Consider the following 26,918-nt stretch of genomic DNA (forward strand, 5'->3'; position numbering starts at 1 on the left):
GTGGTGGTGGTGGTGGTGATGATGATGATGGTGATGGTGATGGTAATGATGATGATGATAATAATAATAATAATAGCAGCTAACACTACCCAGCACTCACTGTGTGCCAGACACTGCCCCAAGCACTTCAGTCAACTCATTAATTCCTCCCAACAACCCCATGAAGCCTGCACTTTTGTTTGCTCTGCTTGCAGATATGTAAGCAGGCCCCAAAAGGTTAAATAATTTGATCATCCAATCAATAAGTGGTAGAGCCAGGGTTTGAACTCAGGCTTCTGAGTATATCCTTTTAACCTCTTGCACTGTTACCTCTAAATGAGATGCAGCACAACTCCTCCAGCCTGAGGAGTTGCCAAAATGGATGAGGAGGCAGAGAAGTGACCAGAGGGCGATCGTGCAGTGGATGGCGGAGCTCAGAGGAAAAGGAGTTTTGGGGGAGCCGCAGAATGTGTGCTGGCCTCCGACTGGTATTGGGAAGGGCAGAGTGTGTTTGCCCATCTAGGAGGAAGGATAGAAGGCCACTGAGGGGGCCAGGGGACATGGACAGACAGTCGGGTTGAGGCTTTGAGATGGATCTGGGCACAGGGGTTGAGGGGAGTGACCAGAGCAATAGGTGCATGTATGGGAGAAGTTGGTGGGCCCTGGTCTTCCAGTCCGAAATAGAGAAATTGAAGGTTTTCTTCTGTCCCCTGCATGGAGTGATGTGGTAGGGTAGGGCTTCCAAGGGTGGGAGTGGAAGTGGACCCACATGGAGGGCATTGGGGCCTGGGTGAGTTATGGGAATCTGAGTAAGATTGGCCCCACAGAGAAACATGCTGGGCCAAGACAGGAACCTGACGTCCTCGAGTCCAATTATTTAAAAAAATTTTTTGAACATTTATTCATTTTTGAGAGGCAGAGAGACAGAGCCCAAGTGGGGGAGGGACAGACAACAGTGAGGGAGACGGAGAACCCGAAGCAGGCTCCAGGCTCTGAGCTGTTAGCACAGAGCCTAACGTGAGGCTTGAACCCACGATCCGTGAGATCATGACCTGAGTCGAAGTCTGATGCTTCACAGACTGAACCACCCAGGTGCCCCTTGAGTTCAGTTTCTTAAACTGCTCTTCAGAGGTCTCAAGGAGGTTATATAATTAATTAATTGGTATTCCAAGAGGAACAAGTTTAGGGAGCACAAAAAGTAAAGAAATTGGACCTAATAGATTCAATATTGTTAAACAGATTTTTTTTTTCACTGCAGGACTTTTCAGAGCCTTTAATATGCACACCTGTCCATGATGTATAAGACAAGGCTGGATTATAAATAGCATATTTCTCAACCTTGCCTTGACCATATTCTATGAGGCATTATTGGGAAACACTGGTATGGCATAATTTATAAATGGTATAGTATGGTTATAAAGTGCTTTCCCTATTTTTTTAAAAATCCTTATAAACAACCCTATGAGCAGAGCACGAGTTATTGTCTCCATTGTACAAATAGGGACACCAAGGCCCAGAGAGGTCACGTAATGTTTATGTGGCAGAGCCTGTATGAAAGTCTACATTCCTGCCATCAAGTCTACTACTAGTGAAGGTGGGGGCAGGGCACAAGGGGCGTGGCTTGGCTTCACCATGGGGACTACCTGTCACAAAAGGAGGGAGTCTGAGCGAGGCGTTGGGGTCTCTCCTGCCAATTTTTGGGTTTGGTTCTGTGAGTGATTTCTATCCCCCTGTTAGATCTGGATACACTGGCCCAACACACAGACTGGCACACACAGATGCACACTGGGAAAACAAATGAGTCCTAAAACCCAAGTGTAGAGCATTTTTTGGATTGTCTGCTATTTTGGTTCTCTCTCTGCAGGGTTTCTTCATCATTCAAGGGACTGAGGGCCTGTTCGTTTGGAGTGGTATAGGCACTGACCCCCTCCAACCCAGGAGAGAGATTCTTAATGTCCCACTTGGCCTGTTACACTTGTATAGTCAGTGACCAGAAGCTTCAACAGTTACAAATTTTGGGAGAGGGAGGGAATGTATTGAGGGGGAAGCCAGACCCCAGTTGAACCCCATTTTAAAGACTGAGGCCCTGAGCCCTGCTGTCTCTGCGAGGTTTCCTACAGAAACTAAAAACTGCTCCCAAAGCATCTACTTCAGTCCAGGGGGCAGGAGAGGGGGACTGGCTGTGGGGGCCTCTTTGGAGTCTGGTGGGAGTGAAGGATGAGGAGAATCTCAGGCAGAGGGGGCCCTACCCTCTCCTATCAGGGGAGGCTGCTCCCCACCACCCACCCAGGGGGAAGGTGGTTGCCACTGTTTGTACATTTTCTTTCAAACTCACATCCGGTTTAGATTTGGTCAGGATGGAGCAGGGGAACCCCAGAGTGTGGCTGGCTGTGGTGGAGTTTGTTCACGTAAAAACAAAGAACCCATCCAAGTGATTAAAGAAAAGGAAGAGAATATTATGAAAAAATTCCAAAACATCAAAAAAGCTAAAGAATGGATCCCATGTATCCATTAACCAGCGTCAGTGATTATGAACTCATGAACTGTCTTGTTTGAGCTACACCCCAACCTATTTCTTCCCCACATTGAATATCGTACTAGGTGCTTATTAAGAACTCATGTTTCTTTTAATTGCGAAGAGATTTATTTACGGTGGTGTATAAGCACATACATAAAGAAGTGGAGGGCTGCCTGAGTGGCTCAGTTGGTTGAGCATCTGACTTCAGCTCAGGCCATGATCTTGGGGTTCACAAGTTCGAGCACCGTGTGGGGGCTCTGTGCTGACAGTTCAGAGCCTGAAGCCTACTTTGGATTCTGTCTCCCTCTTTCTCTGCCCCCAGCTCATGCTCTGTCTCTCTCTCAAAAATAGGTAAACATTTTAAAAATTTAATTTAAAAAAAGGAAGAAGAAGAAGTGGTGACTGTCAGGAGCCAGTGTGGGATCCTAAAAAAAAAAATAATTTTTCCTGATTAAGATTAGAGATCTGCTACACAAAAGGAATTCTAAAGACAAATTAGGATTTCAGTAAGTCTCTTAGAATGTCATTGACAGGATGATTTGGTGTGAAATAGGATGGTGGTTTAGATAATAAGTTGAAATTTCATTTTTTTTGGTTGTTTTTTTGCAGCTTTCTATTTTAATGTAATCAATTGTATATTCCTTTCTTTTTTGCCAAATAAAAGCTCTTTTGAAAAGGCAAAACCACCATACCATTATCACAACCCCCCCCCCCAAAATCTCATGATTTAGTTTTACAGTTCATTTGCCAGAATCAGGATCCAAATAAAGCTACACATTGTATTTGTTTAACAGCCTGAGTGTCTCTTTTTTCCCCTCAGTATTTTATTATGAAACTTTCAAACGTACAGCACAATTAAAAGAACTTTTCGGTGAACACCTGTATACCCACCACCTAGATTCTAATATTCTTAAGCTGTACTTACTTTATCACGACTGCCCCTCTATCTATCCATCCATCTAGAGTCTCATAATCTGTAGTCACCCCCATCTTTTTTTTTTTTTTTTTTTTGTCCTGAACTGGGAATTGTTCTGAGAATTTCTTCAGTTGGAGTTAGAGGAGGTGTGTTTGAGGCAGGTGGCCTCTCACTAGTTTTGGCCTCTTCCTCATCTCGCTGTGGTTAGAAGTTCCCAGCCCTCTGCGGTCCTGTGTGAACAGCTGCAGAGACCACTGTGTCCCCATTTGCCTTAGTGGGCAAGGGCCCGCCTGGCTGGACCCAGGTTTCCTGTCTACAGACTGGCAGGCTGTGGAGAAGAGGCACCGCCCTGCAAATGTGGTTTCTAGGGGAAGGGGCAGGTATCTTTGAAGTGGGTCCCTGTCGCCTAGTGCCCTGAAAGAGGCCTGGAGAAGGGTGGGAGTAGATGGGAAGCTAGCTGCCAGAGGCTTCAAAACCAGGTTGCTGGGGAATCTGAGGGGCCATTAAGTGGGGGCCTCCTCTGGGCCTGTGCCCAGGGCAGGGGGCTGTGCTGTGCTGTGCTGTGCTGGGCTGCCAGAATCTGTGTCACTGTCAGGAAGGTGTTCCTAATGCCTCTGGGAGGGCAGAAGCTGAAATACTTTACCCAAATCATGATAGGGAGTGGGTTTCAGACAAGAAGATGATAAAAAGGCATGTTGTACCTCTGGAGAAGGAAGGACAGGAAAGCCTCTAATCCATTTGTATTCTTATTTAACAACTGAAAATTTAGAACTTTTAATTCTAAAATATCTTTCAGTCCCATAGATTGGCCAGTTGGGAATGATGGGATAGACAGAAGAAGAGGAAGGAAGGCAGAGTAGAGAGGGAAGAGATGTGGGCAAGCAAGAAAAGAAAGTTCGGTTCCCAACCCCTACTGTGTCTACTAAAGAAAGCATAGACCTTGGGTGGGGATGAAGTGGAGCAAAAAGGCTGGAGAAGGACCTTAAGTGTTAGTTTACAGAACAGTCTGGGGACACCTGGGTGGCTTAGTCGGTTGAGTATCCAACTTCGGCTCAAGCCATGATCTCCTGGTTTGTGAGTTTGAGCCCCGCGTCGGGCTCACTGCTCTCAGCTCAGAGCCTGGAGCCTGCTTCAGATCCTCTGTCCCCCTCTCTCTGCCCCTCCTCTCTCTCTCAAAAATAAATGAATAGTTTTTTTTCATTAAAAAAAAAAAAAGAAGAACAGTCTAAAACTCATAGGTATATCAGGATGAGAACAGTCCTTATCCCTGCCCTTGGAATTGCTATTGGAATTCCTACCAAGAATTCCTATTACCTTTGAACCTACTTTTTATAGCTCTTAGACTGTTCTTATTTCTAAACTGCCAGAAGCTGTGCTGTACCGGGGGTGCAGGAGAGACAGGCTGTTCAATGGCTGCGTTGTGTAATGTTATGTTGTATTATTATTGTGGGCTGGGACCATGGCAATATTGCGTATCTTTATTATCATCTATAAAATGGGAGTAGTATCTACCTTTTAGAGCTGTGCAGATTAAATGCTACTGTATAATAAAATACTTGGCACTCAGTAGGCCCTCAACAGTGCTTCTCAAGCAGTGAGAAGTGCTTCAGAGCAGTGCTTCTCAAGCAATCCGCGGTGAAGGATTACTCTCATGTTTTGGGTTTTGTTTTGTTTTTTCATTCCCATTTTGTTGTGCTCTGATTCTTTCATAAGATACTCAAACTGCTACCTCCCATTTTTCACTTCAACAGATTCAAAATTATTTTGTCACATTATTGTCAACGTTTCTGAATGTGTACTCTAAACTGAACTCATCTCTGCAGGACTGAGTGACAAACACAGATCCACCCAGCCCCGGACCTCAGTTTGAGTAGCAAAGTGTCCAGAGGACACTGCCATTACTTTGAGGGGAGGTGTTGTGCCCTGGGGAGTATTTCCGGATTAAGAGTTGCTGGGAAGGAAGCTGGTATCTCTGGGCAGGAGAGGAACAACAGAGCCAATGAGTACCATGGGAAGCTGCATGTGCACCCTGGACTGCAGAGAGCCGGGGACCAGCCCAAGAGGGACGCAGTTCCTTCAGAAGGAGCAGGTTCCTAAACCTACCTCTGGTTTAACAGGTGCAAAACAGGTTGGAGGGGGGGGAGCAACTTGCCCAGTGGCCCATAGTTCAGGCATCCACCACTCCATAGCCTGCCCCCCCTCCTAGCTGGCATTGGGAATCTGAAGAAGATTGCCTTTCATTCTTGAATTGATTTAAATTTTAACGTGGTTTTTTTTTGTTTTTGTTTTTGTTTTTGTTTTTGTTTTTGTTTTTGTTTTTGTTTTTTTGAGAGACAGGGAGAGACAGAGCACAAGCGGGGGGGAGGGGCAGAGAGAGAGGGAGACAAAGAATCCAAAGCAGGCTCCAGGCTCTGAGCTGTCAGCACAGAGCCAGATGCAGGGCTCGAACCCATGAACCGTGAGATCATGACCTGAGCCAAAGTTAGACGCTCAACTGACTGAGCCACCCAGGCACCCCATTGAGTTGATTTAAATTTTATTTTAATTGAATTGAATTGAATTGAATTGAATTTTTAAGAAAACTGTTTGAATTTTTTTTTTAATTTTTTTTTAACGTTTATTTATTTTTGAGACAGAGAGAGACAGAGCGTGAGCAGGGGAGGGGCAGAGAGAGAGGGAGACACAGAATCTGAAACAGGCTCCAGGCTCTGAGCTGTCAGCAAGCACAGAGCCCGACGCGGGGCTCGAACTCACGAACCATGAGATCATGACCTGAGCTGAAGTCGGACGCTTAACCGACCAAGCCACCCAGGCGCCCCAAAAACTGTTTGAATTTTAAAAGAGTTTTGGATTTATAGAAAAATTGTGAAAATCGTATAGAAAATTCCTAATAACCCAGACCCCTTTTCCTTATTATTATAAGTTAGTATGGTAGATTTGTCACAATGAATGAATCAATATTGATACATTTAGTCTTTTTTTTAATTTTTTAAAAATTTTATTTAAATCCAAGTTATTAGCATATAGTGTAATAATGGTTTCAGGAGTAGAATTTAGTGATTTATCACTTACATTTAACACCCAGTGCTCATCCCAACAAGTACCCTCCTTATTGCCCATACCCATTTAACCGACCTCCCCTTCCCTTCCCCTTCCCTTCCCCTCCAGCAACACTCAGTTTGTTCTCTGTATTTAAGAGGCTCTTATGGTTTGCCTGTTTTCATCTTACTTTTCCTTCCCTTCCCCTATGTTCATCTGTTGTTTCTTAAATTCCACATATGACTGAAATCATATGATATTTATCTTTCTCTGATGATTTAAATTTTATTTTTGACTAGATAATATATTCACATGGCTCAGCCTTCCAAAGGGACCAAAAAGTAAAGAATGAAAAGCCTCCCTCCATCTCTGCCACCTTCCCTATAAGTCAGAAAGGCCATCAGATATGTATCCTGTCACATGTTTTCATACGTGAACACATGTTTCTGTCCACTGTGCGCACTCCACTATCTTACTGATTTATCATGGAGTTCATTCTTTCACAGCACAGACGAGCTTCCTTGCTCCTTTTCATGGCAGTGTGGTGTCCCCTTTTATGGAAGTACCATGCTTTATTTAACCAGCCTCATGTTGGCGGACATAAAAGTTGTCTCTAATTTTCTGCTATTATAAATAACACGGCAGGAATCACCTTATAGGTCATTTTACACACGTGCCAAGACCTCTGTAGGTGTGGGATTGTGGAATCAGTGGGTTGCACAAAAATAATTTTGATCTGTGTCATCAAATTGCGCCTTATAGAGGTCCCACCAACTTCTGCTCCATCAGTGATGGATCAGAGTTTGAACTAGGTACTTTTTCGGCCAGTTCCTCTAAATGTTAATTTTTGAAATCATGAGGTGGATAGCAAAGGATCACTAACAGGCTCTGGCATCCTTAGAGGAAAACCCTTGTAAGACTGTGCCCTGGGATCTGGGCTTTCAGGGTGTTCTCTGAGGGAAATCTCCTTTTGGTGGGGGGGGGGGGGGGGGAGCTCTTCAGAGGCCAGCAATTTTGGGTCTGTGGCTTTGAGTTGTAAGCAAACTGCAGTGGTCCTGAGAGTAAGGAGTGAGTGGCATTCCTGAGTGGGTCTAAAAATGCCATCCTGGCAGTAGAAAGCTCTGTGAAGTCTCAGGACCAAGCAGACCTTCCTGGAGGCATTTTGGGTTGGCACATAACTCTCTGAGCCTCATGGCTTCCTCATCCAGTAGTGGAGAGGATCCAGTTCACTCAGCAGCTATTTATTGGGTGCCTGTGTTGAGTGGTGGGCCTGGTCCTTACCCTGGTTGCAGGAGAGGGGCAGTGAACCAGCCACACTGAGCACAGCCCCTGAGGCTATCATGAAACCACACTCAACCTCTAGGCCTGCACAGTGAGCACCGGGATCCCACCCATTCCCTGGGTCACCTCTCTGTGGTAGCAAGACGGTCACAAGCCTGGAGTTTTCAGTACTTTATGGGGAGATGGAAAATTTAACCAAACAGTATGAATTTCCCTGCCAGGTGGTGAGGTCTAGAGATAGGTTAACGTATGTGAGAGAACTCCAGAAAGTGCCAGGGCTAAACACATCCATGGATTTGCCCTGCTATACCAGTACATCTGCTTTCTGCTGTAACTCTTTGTTGCTGTTGATCTTTGTTGCTAAGTTAGCCCTGGTTATGTTAAAATACCTTAAAAATGGAGAAAACCATGGTTTTTCTGGTTACATGGAAATAGGAGCTCATGAAAATGCATTAAGCCACATCATATATTTTTCCTCTTGTTATTTGGGGGTAATTCCTTCTTGGTTTAAGAACTGATTACCTACAATGGGACATGGATGTGACTTTGTCCCTCATCTTAAATTCTGAAATTCTGGGAATTTGTCCCAAATCTTGGGAACTTTGCCTCCCCAACCACTAAACTACAGAAAACAAACCCAAAGGGGCAATTTGTACTGTGCCTATGATAGAATGCCTGTGTTTTTTCTTTAAAGGCTGTTTAACTTTATGAAAACTGTGTCTTTATTTCTTTTCTCAGACCTGGGCCATTCATGTGCTGGGTTAAGGGTGGCTGGGTGGGTACAGGGACAGGTACCAGTTTCAGGGGATCACTGCTCTGTTTTTCAGATGACTTTGGGAAGCTGCTCCTGGCCGAGGCCCTCCTGGAGCAGTGTTTGAAGGAGAACCACACAAAGATAAAAGACTCCATCCCTTTGCCAGAGAAGAATGAGCCAAAGATGAATGAAGCCAGAAACTACCTGAGTAGTATCCTTAACCACGGGAGGCTGTCTGTAAGTGGTCAACCCCCTGTGCCCGGGGCTTCCTCTCCTCTATCTCCTGCCTCCTATCTGCCATCAAGCCCTCTCCCTGGGTCACCTGAGCAGCAAGTCTCCCTTAAAGGTTGGCTTTGTAGTGTCCAGTACAATAGCCACTAGCCACATGTGGTTCTTGAGCACTTGAAATGGAGCTAGTCCAGAGATGCCTGGGTGGCTCAGTCAGTTGAGTGTCCAACTTTGGCTCAAGTCATGATCTCAAAGTTCGTGGGTTTGAGCCTCGCACTGGGCTCTGTGATGACAGCTTGGAGCCTCCAGCCTGCTTTAAAATTTTTTTTTTCAACGTTTATTTATTTTTGGGACAGAGAGAGACAGAGCATGAACGGGGGAGGGGCAGAGAGAGAGGGAGACACAGAATCGGAAACAGGCTCCAGGCTCTGAGCCATCAGCCCAGAGCCTGACGTGGGGCTCGAACTCACGGACCGCGAGATCATGACCTGGCTGAAGTCGGACGCTTAACCAACTGCGCCACCCAGGCGCCCCGAGCCTGCTTTAGATTTTGTGTCTCCTTCTCTCTCTGGCCCTCCCTGCTCACACTCTCTTTCTATGTCTCTCAAAATAAAGCTGAGTCCAAACTGAGCTGTGCTATCCAAGTGTAAAACATATACTGGAATTTGAAGACTTAGCACAAAATGAAGAATGTAAAAGATCATTAATTCTTTATATGGTTTACATGTTCAGACGATAATATTTTGGATAAATTGGGTTAAATAAAATATATTGTTAAAATTAATGTCACCCGGTGCCTGGGTGGCTTAGTCGGTTAGGTGTCCAACTTCAGCTCAGGTCATGATCTCACGATATGTGAGTTCGAGCCCCATGTCGGGTTCTGTGCTAACAGCTAACAGCTCGGAGCCTGGGGCCTGCTTCAGATTCTGTGTCTCCCTCTCTCTGCCCCTCCCCCACTCACACTCTATCTCTGTCTCTCAAAACTAAATAAACATTTAAAAAAATTTTTTTAATAAAATTAATATCACCTATTTTTACATTTTTAATGTGACTGGAAAATTTTACTTGAAAAATTCAAATTATACATGTGGCTTAAGTTATATTTCTATTAGACAGCACTTGCTTGACCTAGTATGTGCCTAGTCCTTTGGACTCCTTAGGAATCTCAAGGAAATAGGACCTCAGTGAGCCCATGATCTAGTTGGAAACAGGCAAACATGCGAAGTTGGCTAGCGACAGAAGAACTCAGTAACAAGGCAAGCCAGTTTAAATCTATGCATTTATTGATTGAATACCTACTGTATAAAAGGCACTGAGGGGAGGTATAGAGGGAAGTATAGTCAGCTCTCTCCAGACCTTTGCTGCTTAAAGCATGGTCCACCCACCTGCAGTATGGGCATTATCTGGGGAGTGCAAAATCTGGAACAGAGTCTTTGTTTCAACAAGCTCTCCTGGTGATTCATGTGTGCATTAAAGTTTGGGACCATTCTAGATTACAGTGTATCCTGAGCTATAATAGAAGTATGGGTATGTGATTAGAGACCCAAAGAGGACGTGATTTTTGAAGAGATATTCCAAAGTAATATACTTTCTGACTTAAACATTTTATGGTAACCGACTCTATGCAAGGCATTATACTATGAGGGCAATAAAGATGTACTGATTCAACATGGACCCTGCCCTCAGGGAGGTTGCAGGTTTACTGGGAAAATAAGTCTTTTTTTTTTTTTATGTTTATTTATTTTCGAGAGAGAGAGTGAGGGGGGGAGAGGCAGAGAGAGAGAGGGGATCAGAGTATCCGAAGCAGACTATGCGCTGACAGCAGAGAGCCCTAGGCGGGCCTCGAGCTCACAAACTGTGAGATCATGACCTAAGCCAAAGTCAGACCCTTAACCAACTAAGCTCCCCAGGTGCCCCCAGGAAAATAAGTCTTATTGGCAAATTGTCCTAGATGGACTGTGACACATGCTACATGATTAGTGTACATGAGGAGGCAAGTTCAAGGGGGATACTCCCTGGGGTGAGGTGGGGAGTCAGCCTGGGGTGATGGTGGCATTAGAATTGGACTCTTCGTGGGGGGTGGGAGGGTCTAGACCTTGAAGAGGGGAGGGTATTGACATATAGAGATAGGATAGGACATTCCAAGAAGGAAGCAGTGTATAATTTAATGGTTTCTCTTATTAGATTCTCATTCAAATATGTCCCTTAGCAGGAGCAAAAGGGAATGGTGAGAAATGAGGTGACAGAGGGACTTTGGGGCCAGTGAGCGGGGACTGAAAGACTAGGCCAAGAAGTGTGGGACTTTTTCTGTGGGGGAAGTGTCTTGGAAGTCTAACGATCTTGTCTTTAGATTCCTGAGCAGGGATTATGGTAGCTCTGGGAGGTTTTGTGTTGGACTAAACCAACTGTTTGACCTAGAGCATGTCTTCTGACCTCTTGGGCCCTCCGGTTCCTCATCTGCCAATCAAAGAGGCTGCACTTGATTGGTGGGTCCCAGGCTTTTCCCATCAAGACCCCTTTTAATAGTTTCCCTTGCCAGACTCCATTAAATATTTAAAAATTGTTTTTAAAGTAAAAAATGACTCGGACTCACTGGTAAAAAGTCATTAAATAAACAAGTAGTTTGAAGTAAAAGTTTTTGTTTGCCAGCCCCACCCCCACTCCCAACCCGAGTTAAGCGCTGGTCATCATTTGGTGTTATGTCCCACATGCCTTTCTCTGTGCATTAACAAACACATTTGCACACACATAGGTTCTAATCAGAGTCCTTGCATCCATTTGACAAGAACTTTTACCTGGAGCTTTCCCCATGCCAATATTTCATTCTCTGCATTGGCTGAATAGCCATCCATGTATATTATTATGAAAACTGTTTGTATGCCAAATCACATTTAGGAAGAACAAATTTTACCATGCTCTATTAACTGAAGACATCCATAGTCACCAATAACACTGAGATATTCACCATTATCCACACCAAAGCCAAGAACTTGATGTTGATTAGGCAAAATGAAATATTAAAAGTAGTATGTGGGGTGCCTGGTGGCTTAGTCAGCTAAGTGTCTGACTCTTGATTTCGGCTCAGGTCATGATCCCAGAGATGGGGGATCGAGCCCTGCATCGGGCTTGAGCAGGCATGGAACCTGCTTAAGATTCTCTCTCTTCTGGGGCACCTGAGTGGCTCAGTCAGTTGAGCATCTGACTTTAGCTCAGGTCATGATCTCACAGTTGGTGGGTTTGAGCCCCACGTCAGACTCTGTGCTGACAGCTCAGGGCCTAGACCCTGCTTCAGATTCTATGTCTCCCTCTCTCTCTCTCTCTCTGCCCCTCCCCTGCTCGCAGTCTGTCTCTCTCTCTCTCTCTCTCTCTTTCAAAAATAAACATTTAAAAAAATTTATTTTAAGATTCTCTTTTCTGGGGCGCCTGGGTGGCTCAGTCGGTTGAGCATCCGACTTCAGCCCGGGTCACGATCTCGCGGTCTGTGAGTTCGAGCCCCGCGTCAGGCTCTGGGCTGATGGCTCAGAGCCTGGAGCCTGCTTCCGATTCTGTGTCTCCCTCTCTCTCTGCCCCTCCCCCGTTCATGCTCTGTCTCTCTCTGTCTCAAGAATAAATAAACGTTAAAAAAAAAAATTAAAAAAAAAAAGATTCTCTTTTCCTCTGCCCCTCCCCCTCTTGCACTCTTTCTCTTTAAATAAATAAATAAATAAATAAATAAATAAATAAATACATAAATAAAAATTAAAAGAAAAATGATGACTCATGCCCTGTATTTATCTAGCTCCTTTCCAAAGAAAAGTTCAAAACTCTTTTCTGGACTCGCATTGCTCTGATGCTGTTGGCATTGCTGTGATGGGAGGTGAGGGTGGTTGTTAATTGTTATCTCGCTCTCACCGATGGTGTAAATTAAATTAGCCTCAGCAATGAGAAAATGTGCCCGTGGCTCGAAACCAACATGGGGAACAGCAGTATCTTTGCCCAGCTAGGAGGGACCATGGGTCCCGAGGCTCTGGGAGTGTGTCATTTGTGGCCCTAGCATAAAGAGTGGGTGGCCTGTTTGGGTGACTAGCAAATGCACTTGAAAAATTCAGCCTCAGAGAGTTGACCGATAGTCGGAGCAGGTCAGGCATACAGGGGCTGAGTGGGTCCACTTGGTGGAGGCACTCTAGCAGTTCAGCAGACAGAGCCCTCTGGTACTCAGGGAGGCTTCTTAGGAAGAGGTGGGTCGGGAGCAAGTTCCCAAAGGATGGAAGAAGATCCAGATAGACCAAGGGGGAAGTGGGGGGAGACTGTTCCAGATAGGGAGCTGTGTGAGCAAAGGCAAGGGGAAAATGTGTGTTTATAATGACCAAAACACCGGTGCAGAAGAAGAATTTGGCTTTGATGTGCTCCGTATCTCTTAACTGGCTTCTGAGAGGGCAGTAGGTGGTGGGGAGTGGTGGAGGCTTTCCCTGGGGCTACAGGTTCCCCAGACTCCAATCTCCCTGAAGGGAAGCAGGGGTAGCACAGAGGCCCGAGGTAGGAGCCAGCACTGCATGTCCAAGGAGCTTTATGGACAGAGCTGCTGCTGGGTGGTAGGGGCAGTGTCCAGAGCCTGGCCCAAAGGGGTGGTGGGGCCAGCTGAGCGCAGAGATGGAGGCCGAGGGCTAGAGCAAATGGCCATGGAAAGCGGGAGATCTTGGAGGGGAGCTGGGTACATGTCCAAGAACAGGACTTTGGGGCAGGGCTGAGCAGACCTCCTGAGGGAGGCCCCAAGAGTCCTTGTATGGGGTTGAAGATTTGGGCATTAGCAGTACTGGAAAAAGAAAAGGAAGAAACCAACTGGCTTTGAATTCAGGCACTTGATTCTGCACTTGAGATGAGGACGGTGGCCCAGCAGGCCTTGGCTCTCCTGCCTTCCTGTCCCACTGCTGACAGGACCCTTCTTACCACAGAGGTCCTGCTGTTGCAGGTGGGGCTTCAGTGGCTGGCCCCTTACCTGCACAGCCTCTTTCCAAGGCCTTTCCCCTCACTGTATATTTGTACAGATATGCATGTAAAGAGGACCCCCCAGTTATGTGAGCTTTAGGCCCCACAAAATTTGGTTGGGTCCTTGACTCCCTACTTTTGTTGAGAACAAATGCCTGAATTCCTGAGCACCAACCTTGGGCCGAAGCCTCTGGGGCTTCAGGAGACAGAAGACAGAGCCCAGTCTGCAAGCTGCCTGTGGTCTGGTTGGGGGCATTAGGACACACACACAGGAAATAATTGGGCACTCGTGTAAGGATTTCAGTGAGAGCCATAGTGTAGCCCACAGACTGCAGGTGTGGAGAGAAGAGGGACGTCACATGTACTGAGGACTAGGGGGGCTTCCTGGAGGAAGAGGGGAGTTCTGAGGAGGGTCTTAGGCAAGTCGTCATGGCTCAGTGGGATGGGGTGGGGGTCCATCCCAGGGTACCTGGTGGGGGTGGGGATGGGGTGGGGAGGCCTTGAGGCAGAAGCCTGCTAATGTGTTTTTTATCCTTTTAGCCACAGTACCTGTGTGAGGCCATGCTGATTCAGGGCAAGCTGCACTATGTGGAGGGCTCATACCGAGATGCTATCAGTATGTATGCACGGGCTGGGATTGATGACATGTCCATGGAGAACAAGCCACTGTATCAGATGCGGCTGCTGGCAGAGGCCTTTGTCATCAAAGGTAGGTGGGGATGCAGCTGGGGCCCTAGAGGGCACAAGCCATGGCTCCCCTCCACCATGTTCAGCTCCTTACACCCTGGCCCCCTGTGCCAAGAGCATTTGTTAGCTGTAGGAGAGCAGATGCTATATTGACAGTTGGCCTGCAGGATCAGCGTTCAAGATACGTGACCCCTAGTCGTACCTGGGCGCTAACCAGCCAGGTGGACACCAGCGGCAACCAGCCACACCAGCCCATGCTGACTGACGGCAGCCACCAGGCCAGATATGAGGAGCCTCAGGTTCTCGCCTTGGCTCCGTCAATCACTAGCCACCCAGCTGCACGCCCTTGGGCAAATTACCACTTCACCTTTCCTGGCCTCAGCTGACTTATGTGTGAAACAGAATTGTAATACCTGCCCTCACAGGGTTACCATAACCAAGAGGAATCAGCTGGGTCATGATGTTGAGAAAGGCTTAAAAACAATGCCATCCCGTCGTCAGGCTGGTGCTGGGGACTGACATTGGCTACAGATCAGATGCTCTGTGGTATAGAGCAGCCTGTCCCTCCTTGGGTATTTGTTGGGCACCTGTGAGTGGCCCAGAGATCAGTGATGGGCAGGTCAGAACCAGTTCCCAGAGTAAGGGGTGTTGTGGTGAGGACCCAGGCACACAGGGTCAGTGATGGAGAAATTCCATGATATGGAGCTGTGGATGATGGCTCACCTGGGGCACTGTTTAGTGCCATTGAACTGACCCTGAAGGGGTTACATGTTAGTAAAAGCCTGAGCCCAGACTTTGTGCTTCAGGCTTCTTCTTCCCTGGATCCATGAACCCTAGGGTCACAGCACCTGAGGGATGGCCCTCAGTGGCAGTGCGGTGTCCCAGGAACCCCCCCCCCCCCCGCTCTGCCCAGATGGTTGTCAGGAATGTTAGATGTTTGGTCATCTCCTTATTCCAGCACAAACCAGCCCCAAGAAAAGTCTAGACATGCTTATGGCCATATGGAGATTGGATGTTTGAGATGGTAGAGTGTCACCTTCTTCTCTGTTGTAGATAGGGACATTCTCTCCATCTTGTATATGGGGAAACTGAAGCCCAGGGAGGCTATGTACCTTGTCCAGAGTTGCCCAGAGATTTGTGGTGGAACCAGGATTGGAAACTCCACTCTGTCTCCTTTGGATCCCAGGGGACATCTTTGCAGAGCATGGCCTCCTTTGACTCTGGCTCCTGGGTTTCTTGAGAGCTATTTGTCCACCCCAGGGTCCCTTTCCCTTTAGAGAGACTATTCACAACCTCCCAGGAAGTCTGCTGAGATTGTCACCCAGGACAGATGCAACACCAGCATGTAGGAGGACAGGTGGCCATCTAGGTTAATCCAGTATGTGGGGGTCTTCTTCCTTGGCTCTCTTGTCCCTTTCTCTGTGCCCCAGCATAGGCTGGTCTTGGGGGTGTTTTTCATTTAGTTTTTGGGTCTTTTGGGCCTCTTGAAAACCACTCTGCCATGGACTCCCCAAACCTAACACCCTTCCCCGGGGGCCCTTTCCAGCACTTTTTCCTGTAGACCTGGCTCTACCTACTGCTCCCTGTCTTCTGCTCTCTACTCTTTCCAGCACGCCTCCAGCTTCTTGGGGGAACACAGTCCTGGTGGTCAGAGGTCCTGCAGGGGAGGTAAGGAGCCAAGCGCCACTGGCGTGGGCTGCTTGGTCGTGGCGTGTGCTAGCTCCCCGCCCCTCGCTGACTGCACATGGCCTCCCACACACCTGTCTCCTCTCTGCTTGTCCGTCCTGTCCTGTTGCAATGCCTGTGCCCTACCTGCTGCTTGGCGTGCTGAGTTTTACCTGACCCTGTGTATGCTTGAGATCATGCATGAGGTCTCCAGGGTGTGCATGATGTTGATTTTCCTGGGTTTGGGGGTACCTGGTGGGTTGCCCCATGCAGAGAGAAGGGGACGGGGATGGCTGGTCATGGGGTTGTCTTAATCTGCTGGGCTCCCATAGCAAAGTACCTTAGACTGTGTGGCTCAAACAGCAGAAATTTATTTCTCAGAGTTCTGGAGGCTGGGAAATCCAAGATCCAGGTCCTAGCAGGGTTGGTATCTGGGAGGGCTCTCTGCTTGGATTGAAGATGGCCACCTTCTTGCTGTGCCCTCACATGGCTTTTCTTCCATCTCTTTCTCTTCTCTTCTTATAAAGTCACCAGTCCCATCACAAGGTCCCCACCCTCATGACCTCATCTAACTCTATCTCCCGAGGGCACCATCTCCAAATACCAACACACTGGGGATTAGGACTACATGCAACATGAGCTGGGGGGAGACACAAACATTCAGTCCATAGAAAGGATGGTGGTGGCAGGAGGCCACAGAATTCACAGAATGATAATAGTTATTAATCCCTCACTCCATGCCGGGTACACCCTCACTGAATCCACACAGTAGTAAATAGGCCTCATTGGGTGTTCTCTTCATTCCCTTGTTATAGACGAGGAGTTACAGTTGATGAGGTGAAGAGACTCGTGGATTTCATGGGAATAGCAGAGCTGGGATTTGAACCCGGGCAGCCAGAGCTTGTAGATTCCCCCATGGTAGTGCTGCTCAGAAGCCTAGACTGAGAGCAGTGACAGAAGCAGTCTAGGCCAGTCTTCCCCATGTTACAGATGAGGAAGTCAAGGCTGATGAAGTGGAGCGTCCTTACCCAGGACAGTAGTCATCTTTGTTTGAACTAGAATCCTCTACCCGAGGCAGCCTTACAGCTTTAGGTCCTGTCTCCAGGTAGCCACCCCCCCAGGAGCCTGCCTTCCCTAATCCCAAGTGTTGTCTGGCCAGGCCATTACACCACAGTTTATTTACTGTTTTGCACTGGCTTCTGCTTCATGGTTCCACTTGGTGCCATCCAGTGGGACAGGGAGTTTTCTTGGCACACCTGTCTGGAGGAAGGAGGATGGGGCCATGTGTCACGGGGCCTGGAGGCTCAGTGGGGGTGCATGTATGGGTATCTCCAGTGGAGCTCCTGGTCTTGTTAGAGGAGTCAGGAACAGGCTTGGGGTCTCTTCACTGCACCCCCCTCCCAGCCCCCAAAGACATAAAAATACACTCAACTCACCCACTTTCTGCTTCAGGGCAGAGTGATCTGGTTATGTGTCCTTCTGAAGCATCAGTCACAAGGACTAGGCCTTCCTCTGAAGTCAAGGGGATGTAGGTGAGACTGGAAAATGCTTTCTGATTCTCAGGGAGGGCTCTAGACACCCTCTTGCAGTGGTCTTGGGTGTCTCTTGCTGAAATGCAGAAACAGTACTTGCATACGTGTGTATATTGCATGGGGGTTACGTGACCCTCCAGCTTCTGTAACGGAATTCATCTTCATCTCTACTCTATAAGGTGGGGGGGGTGGGTAATTGTTACGCCTACTCTAGGGTTGAAGAAACAGAGACTTGCAACCTGTAAGCAGCGGAGCTTAGATTGATGGCTGGGTGGTTGTCTCTCAAGCTTGTATCCTGCCTGTGACAGAGGACCCCACCTGGGGAGCAGATTGCAGTTACCTCCAGAACGGGTTCACACAGATGAGACTACAGGCAGTGCACAGAGCCCTGAGAAAGGAGAAGGTCCTGCCAGTTACTGCAGAATCCAGGGGCCAGCCAGGAGGAACGATGCCTGTGGGCACACTGTTGTTCTGTTCCTGAGAGTAGTCCACGGGGGGCCTAACTGGGCCTTGGACAGATGGGGGGCTTCTACCTCTCCTGGCCTCCATCAGCCCTGGGCTGGCTAGGAGCTGCAGCCACCAGTGAAGCCCTGTATCACTGTCCCGTGGGTCTGCTTAGTGTGGAAGCAACCCAGGGCAGTGCTGTTGGTAGGCAGATTGTTCAGAAAACTTCCTTTTATATGTCAACATTGGTTACCTTGGCCCAGAGTGAGAAGTCTGCCCCTCTACCACTCTGTTCCTTAGGCCCTGCAGTGGCTCCAGTGTGACTTCTGCCAGCGCACCATCCCCTGACCAAGCATGTCAGACCAGGGGAAAGCCCTGGGAAAGGAAATGTTCCCAGCCCATTCCAGGTACAGATGGTAGACATCTATTTTTGGTGGCATTGCCCCACCACCATCTTGGTTTGTTTCAAGGGAACATCTTCCATTTAGTTTGTATTAAAAAAACAGTCCAGGGGTACCTGGATGGCTCAGTCAGTTAAGTGTCCAACTCGTGATACTGGCTCGGGTCACAATCTCACTGTCGTAGGATCAAACCCTGTCTCTCCCTGTCGCACTCTGCCCCTCCCCCACTTGCACGCAAGCATGCATGTGCACACCCTCTCCCTCAAAATAAACAAATTCACTTAAAAAAAATGTTTTTTAAATGTAGAATAATTTGGTTTCGAGGCCCTTCTCAGAGGGCCAGTCTGCGGTGCTGCCCACCCTCACGAAGCCCTAGGCAGAGCCTGCTCATTTGATTCTGCCTGCTCATGGCTCCCAGCCCTGTCTTTCTGCTGAACTTGAAGCCCTGGGGGGACAGGTGGTCATTCCTTCTGCAACCCCAGTCTTCTCTGCCTCTTCTCCCTTCCTGGAGCCACTCACATTTCAGCTGAATGAGGTCTCCACCTGGTGTCCAACATGGTGTGCAGAGTTTTGTCCCTTTACCTTTTCTTGAGCCACTGCTCTTGCCCAGCATGCCCCTTTTGTACACACAGAGATAGCCCTAACACTCCCTTTAGGTGCAGTTCAGGTGTATCTTCCACCAGGAGGCTTCCCTTGTGTATAACTGCAGCCTGTGGCATTCTTTTTCTCCTTCAAGCTCATTTGGACCTTGACCGAGTCTCCCCGGTTAGAAGTCAGTATGTTCCTCCTGCCAGGCATCTGGCCCCTGGCCATTATACCCCTCAAGGTCCTTGGCTCTATGTCTTACAGGAAAAAGTAAAATTTGCCAGCACCTGCCAGGGTTGCCAAGATGAACAGTAGGGCTCCCTTCCCTTGAGGGAGTGGCAGTCAGTTGAGCAAAGCCTGCTTCTGGTGTGATGTGGCTCTGGGAGAAGCAGCTTCTCTGGAGGAGGAGCTAAGCAGGTAGTAACTATGGCAAGACCGATGAGTCACAAGCTACCTGGTGCCTCTCTTTCCTGTCCAGTCCCTGACTCAACAGGCCACAGCATTAGTGGAGTTTATGGTTTGGAAAAATCAGGAAATGGAAATTACTCCAGAGGTGGCTAGTCTGTAGCTTATTTCTGCAGCCTATTGGGGGCAGGACATTGGACTTCCTGCCTGGCCTGGGTGCCCCAGCCATGTGGCTACCCCCAGTTCTGTTCTCTGCCTTGACACCTGAGAAGGGCATTTGCAAAGTCCCCTCTGGGGCTGCAGCTCCTTAGCAGCCCACTTCCAAATGGGGGTCACACACCTGGGATCGCCTTACACGTTGAGCGGTCTGAGGCTTTGTTTTTGCCAGGGTTGGGATCTGTCTGGCTCAAAGGCTCTCTAGAGCAACCTAGTAATAAGCCTTTGGACATTTGGCATCAGATCATCTCCATGGGTAAGAACCTAGAGCCAGAGATTTTGTTGACTCAGACAGAGCCCTTGGCTCTAGAGCCAGGCCCAGTGGTTTCTGTCTCTGCATAGGCCTCAGGGCCCCTCTCAGCCCCCAGCCCTCAGTTTAATGGGTAAGCAATAGGCTGGGCTGAGGGGTGCTCACACCTCTTGCCCTCAAGCTGCATCTGGCTCTGTAGCAGCACATGAGAGCCACAGCACAGGATCCTTGTGAGATCCTGGGGGTGGGGGGTGGGGGTGGATCAGGCCTTTCCCAGGCCACAGCCTTAGCTCTTGATACGGTCTGGTCTCCCTATCTCCAGGAGCAGAAAATTTCCAACCCTGCTTATCAGACTTGACTGTTGGCCACCTTGGATTGTTGTCCGCAGGTTAAAAAGGGCCCCTGGCAAAGCTGCATCGTCCAGAGGGATTGCCAGGAGTAAAGCTTGCCCTTTTTGTAGACCTCGCTGTGGACCCTAAGAAGTATCCAACATAGGCCAATATCCTGAAATGTTTCTACCAGATGCCCTAAAGCTCCAGCCTTCACCTCAAGACAAAATAGGCTGCATTTCAATGGGCACTACTGCTGCTATGTATCTAGAATTCCAGTTTCTTAATTGTGAGATGGTCAGTCCTCACTCTCGTATCTGACCTTAAGTCAGCCAGGCTTGCCTTTCAGAAATTGTGCCCTCTGACATCATCATGCTTCTGGGGGTCAGTTTCCATATAACCAGGCTTAGGGTTGTAATGACAAAAATGTAACTCCAACTAGCTGGAAAAGCAACAACAAAAAGGAGGGAGGCACTGGAAACGTATGACCCCATGTAACTAGAAAGTCATTGGAGATAGGTGGCATCAGGCAGAGCTGGATCTAGGGGCTCCATGTGTTGATGTCTTAGCACCTCCAGGTTTACGTGGTTCTGTGCATAGCACTTACAGCCTCAGGAGGAGAGAGTGCCTCATTGACCTGACTCCATCTCGTGCCTACCCTGGAATCAGTTACAGTGACCAGCATCAAACCTCTGGGTTGGTGCCAGGGGTGTGATTTCCACCTGAATCTGGTGGACTGAGTTGGAGGAATGGTTCCTCAAAGGAAAATCAGTGTGCTGTTAACCACAGTAGGTGAAAGGTATGGAGGGCAGAATCCCAGAGCTCAGGCAGAACTGACTCACCTCGGGTAACACCACTAGTGACCATGTCAGGATGTGAACTTGGCTCTCTCTGACTCCAGCTTTTGGGGTCATCCCTGATACCCCAAAAGTACTTGGGGATTGAACCACTCTGCTGCAGAGAGAGGAAAATGAATGGAGCTATTTGGAGTTTTTCCTGGTTAGCTTGGAGGTGAACCTGAACTTAGGGAGGAATTATCTGCAGAGGAGTAGAAGAGGTGCCTTCCAGGTAAAGGAGAAGTCCAAAGAGAAGCCCCAGGAGAAATGGAGGTGACTTGTTTAGTGGGGGGCAAGGGGTGGTGGTGCCAGGAATGACTGAGCATGAGAGCCTTGCAGTAAAGTTCAGGGGGTCTTCTTGCTGGTGTTCTAGAACTTTATTCCTGGGTCACCATGCTTTGATGGGCATGCAGGAGCTTCAGGGCCTGCACTTTCAATATCTCAAGCTTACCCGGTTCAGCCCCACAAGCCACGGCATCACTGTCCACCTCTCAGGACTGTTCCATGGCAAACAGCTGCCTCTCCCCTCAGGCCTGTGTCACTTCCAGTTCTCCAGCACTAGCTCAGTGTGGTAAGGTGTGAGGGAGGAATGACTCCCCATTTCCCTGAAAAGCCACGAGTCCTGCCCTTTTCCCCTCTTGCTTGCAGCCCAGCACCAGGGAGGCCACAGTCCATGCTCTGGACAGGCTTGCTCACAGGCTGACCGGTAGAAGATTGGCCTGACTATGGAGAAAAATGGCCCCAGTTCTCCCAAAATACTGCAGCTAGGTGCTAAGTGGTGAACAGGCTGTGGAAAGTAAAAATGTAAACAAACAAACAAACAAAAAAAAAAAAAACACTTAGCAGCTGTGAGAATTATGATCTGCAAATTCTCTTCTCACTTCTTGAGTATTTGTTTTCTTTTTTCTTTTCTTTCTTTCTTTTTTTTTTTTTTTTTTTTTTTTTTCTCCTGTCCTCTTTTGGTCACTGCAACCCCAGGCTATTCTGGTCTCACCTGGGAACTTGTGGCTTATTAGAATTTGAAAATAAAAACACCAAGCTTCTCCTAGGGCAGGACATGATGGCATATTTGGTTTGGGGGTTTTTTTGTTTTTGTTTTTTTAAGTCCGGGTATGGCAGGAATTAGCTATTGATTTTGGCTTCCTTCTCAAAGGGGCATGGGTCGCTTGCCCTGTGGGGAAGCAGGTCAGCACTGTCAGTACCGCTGCTCTGTCCCTAGACTGCAGTCCACAGTCCGGGCTTCCAGAGGGAGAGGAGTGCTGTTGGGGCATCTTGGAAGGAGGCTGGGTGTGTTCATTGTGTGTGTACCTGGCCTTCACTGAGTTCTTTCCTGGGCTGGGGGTGTGGAGTGCAGGCAAGGCTGTGAGGGGTGCATTTGAGGGGCCCATCCCCTTGCAGAGTGGACAGCTTCACTGCAGCCACCAGGGGCTGGCCAGAAGCCTGAGGTTTGGGAACACTTGGGGGCATGGCAGGTAGGGGGAGACATACATAGGGAGTCTGGGCCGAGACAGCAGACAGTATTGAAGCCAGAAGACCTGGATCTAGTTTGGACTCTGGCGCTTTTAACTGAGGGGTGTTGGAAGGAATCTCTTCTTGAATTAGAGGTTTCATCTGTCATTCTAGGGAAGGACCAGATCCCTTCCAGAGAGATCACTGTGAGCCTCACTTAACATTCTCTGAGAACATGCATGCTAATCTATATAATACCGTCTAATTTCAATTTCACGGCCCGTGTGAGTTGGGCATCGGTGGTAATCCCACTTTGTGTTTCAGGAAATGGAGACTAAGATCTCTATAAACATTTTGGGTTGTATCCTTCTGGTCTTTTTTCCTATAGGTTTATATGTGGCTTTTTAAAGAACAAAAATAAGTTCATACAATCATACTTTATAATCTCTTTTCTAAAGTGAGTATTTTATGAGCCATTTCCCACTACATATCTACATCACTGTTTAAAGCTTAACTGCAACGCATTGTTAGAATCTATTGCAGTTTAGCAAGCTTGTCTCCTGTTATGGGACCTCTAGGTTAAATTTCATCTTTTTGCCATTATAAATAGTGCTATGGTAGATATCTTTCAAACTAAATTTTTGCTTATGTCATTAATTTTTTAGTGATAAATTCTTAGAAGTAAAGTTAGTGGATCCACTTTTTGGAGACGGGTGCATGGAGTCAAGTTGTCCACTTTCCTTTTTTTTCGTTTTTTTAAATTGGTAAAATGTACAGACTCATGAAAAGATACTCAACATCACTCATAATCAGGGATATGCAAATCAAAACCATAATGACCTATCACCTCACACCTGTCAGAATAGCTAAACTCAACAACACAAGGACCAACAGGTGTTGGTGAGGATGCGGAGAAAGGGGAACCCTTTTTCACTGTTGGTGGGAATGCAAACTGGTGCAGCCACTGTGGAAAACAGTATGGAGGTTCCTCAAAAAGTTAAAAACAGAACTACCCAATCTATGATCCAGTAATCATGCTACTTGATATTTCCTCAGAAAATACAGAAGCTCTAATTCAAAGGGATACATGCACCCCTGTGTTTATTGCAGCATTATTTCCAATAGCCAAGATAAAGAAACAGCCCAAGTGTCCATGAATGGAAAAGGATATGTGGTGTATATATACACAATGGAATATTATTCAGCCATAAGAAAGAATGAAATCTCATTATTTGCAACAACATGGATGGAGCTAGAGAGTATAATGCTAAGCGAAATAAAACAAAGAAAGACAAATACCATATGATTTCACTCATATGTAGAATTTAAGAAACAAACATAAAGAATGAGCAAAGGAAAAAACAGAGAGAGACAAACCAAAAACTAGACTCTTAACTATAGAGAGCAAACTGATGGTTACAGGGAATGGGTGAAATGGTGATGGAGATTAAGGAGTGTATTTGTCGTGTGATGAGCACCAAGCGATGTGTGGAAGTGTTAAATCACTATTGTACACCCGGAACTAATATAACACTGTAGGTTAAAAAATTAGTAAAATATAGGGGCTCCTGGTGGCTCAGTCGGTTGAGCTCCTGACTTTGGCTCAGGTCGTGATCTCGCGGTCTGTGAGTTCAGCCCTGTGTCGGGCTCTGTGCTGACAGCTCAGAGCCTGGAGCCTCCTTCAGATTCTGTGTCTCTTCCCCCTTGCACCACCCCTCTACTCTGTCTCTCTGCCTCTCTCTCTCCCTCTCTCCCTCTCTCCCTAAAAAATAAACATTAAAAAGAAATTTTTAAAAAATTGATAAAATATATATAATCTAAATTTAGCATCTTAACTATCTTTTAAAGATTTTATTTTTCATTGTGATCGAATACACATGATATAAAATTCACTATCTTAATCATCTGCAAGTGTACATACAGTACAGCAGTGTTACATATATTCACATTGTTGTGCAACCAGTCTCCAGAACTCTTTATCTTGGGAAACCCCAACTCTGTACCCACCAAACGTCTCCCCATTTGCCCTTCTCTGCAACTTCTGGCAACTGCTGTTCTATTTTCTGTGTCTATGAATTTGTCAACTTTAGGTTCCTCAAAGAAGTAGAATCATACACTATTTGTCTTTTTGTGACTGGCCTATTTTACTTAGCATAATGTCCTTAAGGTTTATCTGTGTGACATGGCAGGATATCCTTCTTTTTTTTTTTTTTAATTTTTTAACGTTTATTTATTTTTGAGAGATGGGGATAGAGCACGGGGGGGGGGGGGGGGGGTCAGGCAGAGAGAGAGAGAAGGAGACACAGAATCTGAAACAGGCTTCAGGCTCTGAGCTTTCAGCACAGAGACCGACGCGGGGCTCGAACCCACAAACCGTGAGATCATGACCTGAGCTGAAGTCAGACGCTTAACTAGCCGAGCCACCCAGGCACCCCAGGAATATCCTTCTTTTTTACAGCTGAATAATATTCCAATGGATGCATATTTCACATTTTCTTTAACCATTCATCCATCAAAGAACACATGGGTTGCTTCCACATTTTGCCTATTGTGACTAATCCTGCTGTGAACTTGAGTGTACAAATATCTCTTTGGGACCCTCCTTTCAATTCTTTTGGGTATACACCCAGAAGTGGAGTTGCAGGTTCATAGGGTAATTCTGTTTTTAATTTTTTGAGGAACTGTCAGACTGTTTGCCACAGTGGCTGCACCATTTTCCGTTCCCGCAGTCGCCTGCTGTTTGAGTGTGATTTATAAGGTTCTTCCCTACCTGGCATTGAGGCTCCCTCCCTAAGGGCTGAAGCAATGACTTGCATTTCTTCCTCTCCCGTCCCCAAACCCAGAGTACCTAACTTGGGGCTTAGCCTTCTGTGGGTACCAGATGCCCTTGGACCAACTGGGTAGGAGGGAGGTAGGAGTCCACCCAACTGGAAAGTTCCATTGCAGAGGAAACCGTTGTGCTCTCCACCTCTGCATCTAGGGCCCAGAGCTCCAAGGGCGGGGCTTCTTGGAAAGGCGCCTGCCTGGGATGTGGTGACTCATCTCAGCCTGAGGAGGCAGAGACCAGCCTGGGTGTTGAGCCTGGGGCTGAACCAGGATCAGCTTGCCTCCAAACCAAAAGTTTGGACTTAGTGAAAAAGCAAGCACTCTTCTTGAAAGGGACCTTCCCTTGGCTTGTAAAGCTGGGTGTTTTCACAGAAAGGCACCTTTGCCAGTGGGAATCAAGAGGAGGTCCCCTGGGCTTCCTGGCAGCCCCTGGCTTCCTTCCGGCTCACAGGGCTGTGTGACAACCACTGGGGTCTTGTGGGGCCAGGCTCAGGAGCAGCCCGTCTGTCTCATCTTGGATCTAGTGTTGTGGTTTGGCCACTTGTGCAGAAATGCTCAAGGGGCAAGCAGAGGGTGAAGGGACCCAAGGGCTGGAGTCTCTAGTGGGTTTCGATCAGATGTTTATGAACAGGAAAATGGACCTTCATGGGAGTCAAAGAGCAAATATGAAGAAGCCCCAGGGCGCCTGGGCGGCTCAGTTGGTTAAACATCTGATTCTTGACTTCAGCTCTGGTCATGATCTTAGGGTTCATGAGATGGAACCCCACATTGGTCTCCACACTGAGTGTGGAGTCAACGTGGGATTCTCTCTCTCTCTCTCTCTCTCTCTGCCTCCCCTGCTTCTGCTCTCTCTCTCTCTCTCTCTCTCTCAAAATAAATAAACTTAAAAAAAAAAAAAGGTAAGGTCAAGAAGCCCCTTTTTATGGGCAGAACTGGGTGACTGGACTATCACCCTCATTTGGAGAAGCCATTGCCAAGCTCCAGGAAGCTTTTTGGTCTTATATATATTGGAAATTATTTCACAGAGGACCACCTTAGTGACCATAGCTCTTCTACCTCCATCTTTTAGTTCTCCGCTGTCACAATTGCTTCCTTTGGAAAAGGCATTATATGCATTATTTTTTATAAATGTTTATACAGTGAGGTGTACCAATCTTAAGTGTATGATTTGGTGAGTTGGACAAGTGTAAATACCCACATAACCAACACCACAGTAACGACAACATTGCCATTACCCTAGAAGTTTCCTGCAGGCCCTTTTCCAGTTGGTTCTCTCTCCACTCCCAATAACTGGTTAGTTTCTATTAATACAGATTATAATTTTGCCTTTTTTTTGAATGTCATGTAACTGAAATCCTATAGCATTGTACTTGTTTGGTATCTGGCTTCTGCTGCACAACCCAATTTCTTGGAGATTCATTCAGGTTGTACATGTATCAAGAGTCTGTCCTTTTGTTGGTCTGAGTGGTGTTACATTGTATAAATATATGCCAGTTTGGTTATGAATTCAGCAAGAAGCATTTTGTAAACAGAGCAGGAGAAAGCGTGCAAGTGAATGTGTGCAGGCAGCTCTGTGTCCATCCACTCATTAGACACCGGGCCATGCTCTCACT

General features: G+C 47.3%; 1 protein-coding gene across 2 annotated transcripts in view; it reads left to right on the forward strand.

Annotated features, from left to right (window-relative positions):
* TTC7A (tetratricopeptide repeat domain 7A) overlaps nt 1–26,918 on the forward strand; it is a 124,553-nt gene that overhangs the window by 4,856 nt on the left and 92,779 nt on the right. Inside the window, exons 2-3 of one of the 2 annotated variants that reach the window (XM_043603319.1) lie at nt 8,561–8,724; nt 14,221–14,389. In XM_043603319.1, the coding sequence (XP_043459254.1) occupies nt 8,561–8,724; nt 14,221–14,389 (333 nt within the window). Of the gene's footprint in view, nt 1–8,560; nt 8,725–14,220; nt 14,390–15,821; nt 16,036–26,918 lie in introns of those variants that run through there. The other variant, XM_043603321.1, reaches the window with a different exon arrangement.

This window comes from Prionailurus bengalensis, chromosome A3 (genome assembly GCF_016509475.1).
Source record: "Prionailurus bengalensis isolate Pbe53 chromosome A3, Fcat_Pben_1.1_paternal_pri, whole genome shotgun sequence".
Taxonomy (NCBI): domain Eukaryota; kingdom Metazoa; phylum Chordata; class Mammalia; order Carnivora; family Felidae; genus Prionailurus; species Prionailurus bengalensis.